The 3,176-nt window shown below is 43.5% G+C and overlaps 1 protein-coding gene across 1 annotated transcript; it reads right to left on the reverse strand.

Moving 5' to 3' along the window:
* Positions 1–461: 461 nt before the first annotated feature.
* On the reverse strand, positions 462–3,176 carry rx1 (retinal homeobox gene 1; the record flags this gene model as incomplete). The annotated part of the gene is made up of 3 exons (XM_080833392.1): positions 462–905; positions 1,294–1,544; positions 2,885–3,176. The coding sequence occupies 3 exons, from the start codon at positions 3,174–3,176 to the stop codon at positions 462–464; spliced, it is 987 nt and encodes a 328-aa protein (XP_080689518.1).

Genomic DNA, 3,176 nt, shown 5'->3' on the forward strand with positions numbered 1-3,176 from the left:
AGGTCTTTGAGATAAACCATTAGATGAAAAACACAACCAAATGAATGTTGCTGGTCGGAAAGTACAAACTACTGCTGATTTAAAAACAAATCAGCACACAAATAAAATAAAATATCAAGATTTCTCATAAACCCGCCTGTTTTTAAAATCCCAATGGTCCCTTTCAGACGTAGCTCTTCTTCAGCTCAGATTCATTTGTTCCACAAATACGCATGGTGTTCAATGGCCCTCAAGAAACACGACACATTTCTGTAACATGCTCTCTCATCCAGCCTGTACACCAGTGGCTACCATGCACAAGATAGCTCCAACGGGAGCACGCTAGAAACACAGTTTTACTATTTCAATGCCAAAAACGTAAGCAGGACAAAAAATGTTCCCGATGCCTGCATCATGTGCTCTATAAATAGCCCTCTGGACAGTGACAGTATACAGTTACATGTGAACCATGTATCAGCTGATTACATGGGTTGCCATGTTTTGTCCATGGACTGAATATGTTCCTTGGCTCTCATCCTCAAAGAGGCAATACTGGAGCTTCGCTGATCCACGTCCTCCATTGGGTACTTATCAGAGTAAGCTGCAGGGCACTGGTATGGAGGGGGGGGCATCGTCTGCATCCCTTGGCCCATGGGCTGAGAGGTGTTCAGGTAACCATGGCTTGTATATCCTAGTTGAAGGCCCTGTGACTGGCCCATGAACCCTGGGATGCTGTGTACAGGCGTGGCACTGGTCAGCGGGGATGTAAGCCATGGATCCAGGGGCAAAGAGTTGGTCACTGGTCCCATGTTAGTGGGCATTGGTGGCCGATTGAAGGACAGCACCGGAGAGTCGTGGAGCTTCATACTGCTCGCGTCCATCTTCTCCTGGCGCCTCCATTTGGCTCTGCGGTTCTGGAACCACACCTATAGCGTAAAATGGCGACAGCTTTCAGTATCTCAGTTCAGTTTGTACATTTTTTTAAACAGTTTTAAACAGGGAAGCAAAACATGAATCTTAATTTGGTTTAGAAAAAGAGCAATCAGCTGATTTACCTTATAATAACTCTAAATTCACTGCTACAACAAACAATTCGATTGAGAGATAATCCAAACTAAAAACACTTCTCTTTTGAAGAGGGAACATCAGCGTCTGAATGAAATACATCAGTTAGATCACTGTTAACATCAACTCAAAAGACAGAGTCTAATTGTCTTACAAGAGCGGAAAAAGGTCCTCCACACGTCTAATGGGATTCAGACATGTATAGCCCATAATGAGACTTGAGAGGTGAAGACAGCAAAACAAACACACCTGCACTCTGACTTCTGGGAGGTTAACTTTCATGGCCAGCTCTTCACGGCTGTAAACGTCGGGATAGTGAGACTTCTCGAAGGCACGCTCCAGCTCGTGCAGCTGGTAGGTGGTGAAGGTGGTGCGGTTGCGCCGGTGCTTCTTCTTGGGCGGCTCCTCGTCGGCAGGCTCTGGGGATTTGTTGTCACTATCGACACCCTTGTGGAGTTCATTCATGACGCCGTCGCACTTGTTCGAGTACATGTTTTGGTCTGGTCAACCAAACGAGGTAGAGTATTAACATGCAGAAGGATACTGGACACAGTGGAATGCAGAGACCATCAACAGAATGGAGTCCATCAACAGAGACAACACACAATAGATGTTGCCCTTACTACTGGAATCAGAATGGGATTACAAAAACTTGCATAGAGTGCATAAGCAAATTTTGTGAACATTTGTGAAAAAATAGAAATGTCCCAGAAGGAACATCAGTTCAATCAAAATGCACTCTCCATGCCCCATAGTAGCATAACTGTATTGCCCAGAGGCTTTCACTTGAGTGTTCTCTACCTGTGATCCTGTGAGAAACAGATGCAGGCTAGTAAATCGTCTAATGGTTTCCATGTAGACTCAACTCTAATCTACCTACAAGCTTCTATACGTTGACAGCTTTGTCAGTAAACACCTTAAACATTTCCTGGAAGAAAAAAAGCCACAGCCAGGCAGTATGTCCATGGAGGAAAATAATTACATTAGCCAAAGAGGACCATTAGATCAACCAGGTACACCAGGATGCCATGTCCCTTCACACCTTGTGTTGTGGATAAACGTGCAGGCAATGAAGCTCAAAAGTTGAAACAGCTCTTTCAAACCATTCGTCTATTTAAGTTTTGATTTCATAAAAATAATTTAATGCTGGTGTAAAAAAGTAGGTCTGGGGCAGGTGTACTTCACCACTTTAACAAGTCATTTAACATCATTTGTGGCTGATATGAACATGCATTTGAGTGTGGATACATCAATAATTGGATACAGCTATTACATCCTTACAGCACATTTAAAAGTAATTATTATATGACTTTACTCTCATATAACTATGTTCTTCAATAAATGGCTGTGGTTTGGGTATTGTACTTTTAGGCTAATATGGAGCAAAACCGAAACCTTTATCAAATGTACTTGCAATCTTTTAACAGATACACAAGAGACACACGTAAGAAGTCAATATCATGATATCAGAAACATCTCTTTGTATCTTTGCACGGCCAACACAACAGAAGAGTTGTAGAGAAGAGAATATTCAAATGGCACGAGTTATGGATGCTTTACTGTATCTGCTTTTTTGATTTGTCTACGTATTCTTTAAGCTACTCCTTGATACAGTGATGATAGCAGGACATGTTATCTTCTTCTCCATAAACCCTCTGCAAGTATCATTCTAAACAAGCCTATGGCACTCTGAGCTGTTGATAAAGCGTGGAACACAAGTCTTTTCAAATATCTAATATTCAGCGCTTGTGTCGTGTGTCCCCTCTCTTCTTCAGCTGACACTCTGAAGTCACCTCATTATGTTCATGACGCATAAGTGCATTGACTTGGAGAACCTTACCATGAAAAGAGGCCTGCTCGGGGTTGTCCCTCAGGGTGGAGAGGTGTTCATAGGAGTTGGTTTGGTCCTGCTTTCTGGGGTCTCCCAGGCAATCCACTCCAACTTTATGGGGCCCAGCCTGACCATTGGGGTGAAGCAAGGGGTCCTGCTCCTTACTGAAGCCTAGGATGACATCAATGCTGTGGACTCGGGTTCCCACAGCCACCCCACCTCCTTTGACCAGCTCATGGAAGTTATTGGGCGAGAGGCAACCTTCGTCCACCATGTTCATGTTATCCAGTGATAAATGCAT

This window comes from Sprattus sprattus, assembly GCF_963457725.1.
Source record: "Sprattus sprattus genome assembly, chromosome: 2".
NCBI classification, from domain to species: Eukaryota; Metazoa; Chordata; class Actinopteri; order Clupeiformes; family Clupeidae; genus Sprattus; species Sprattus sprattus.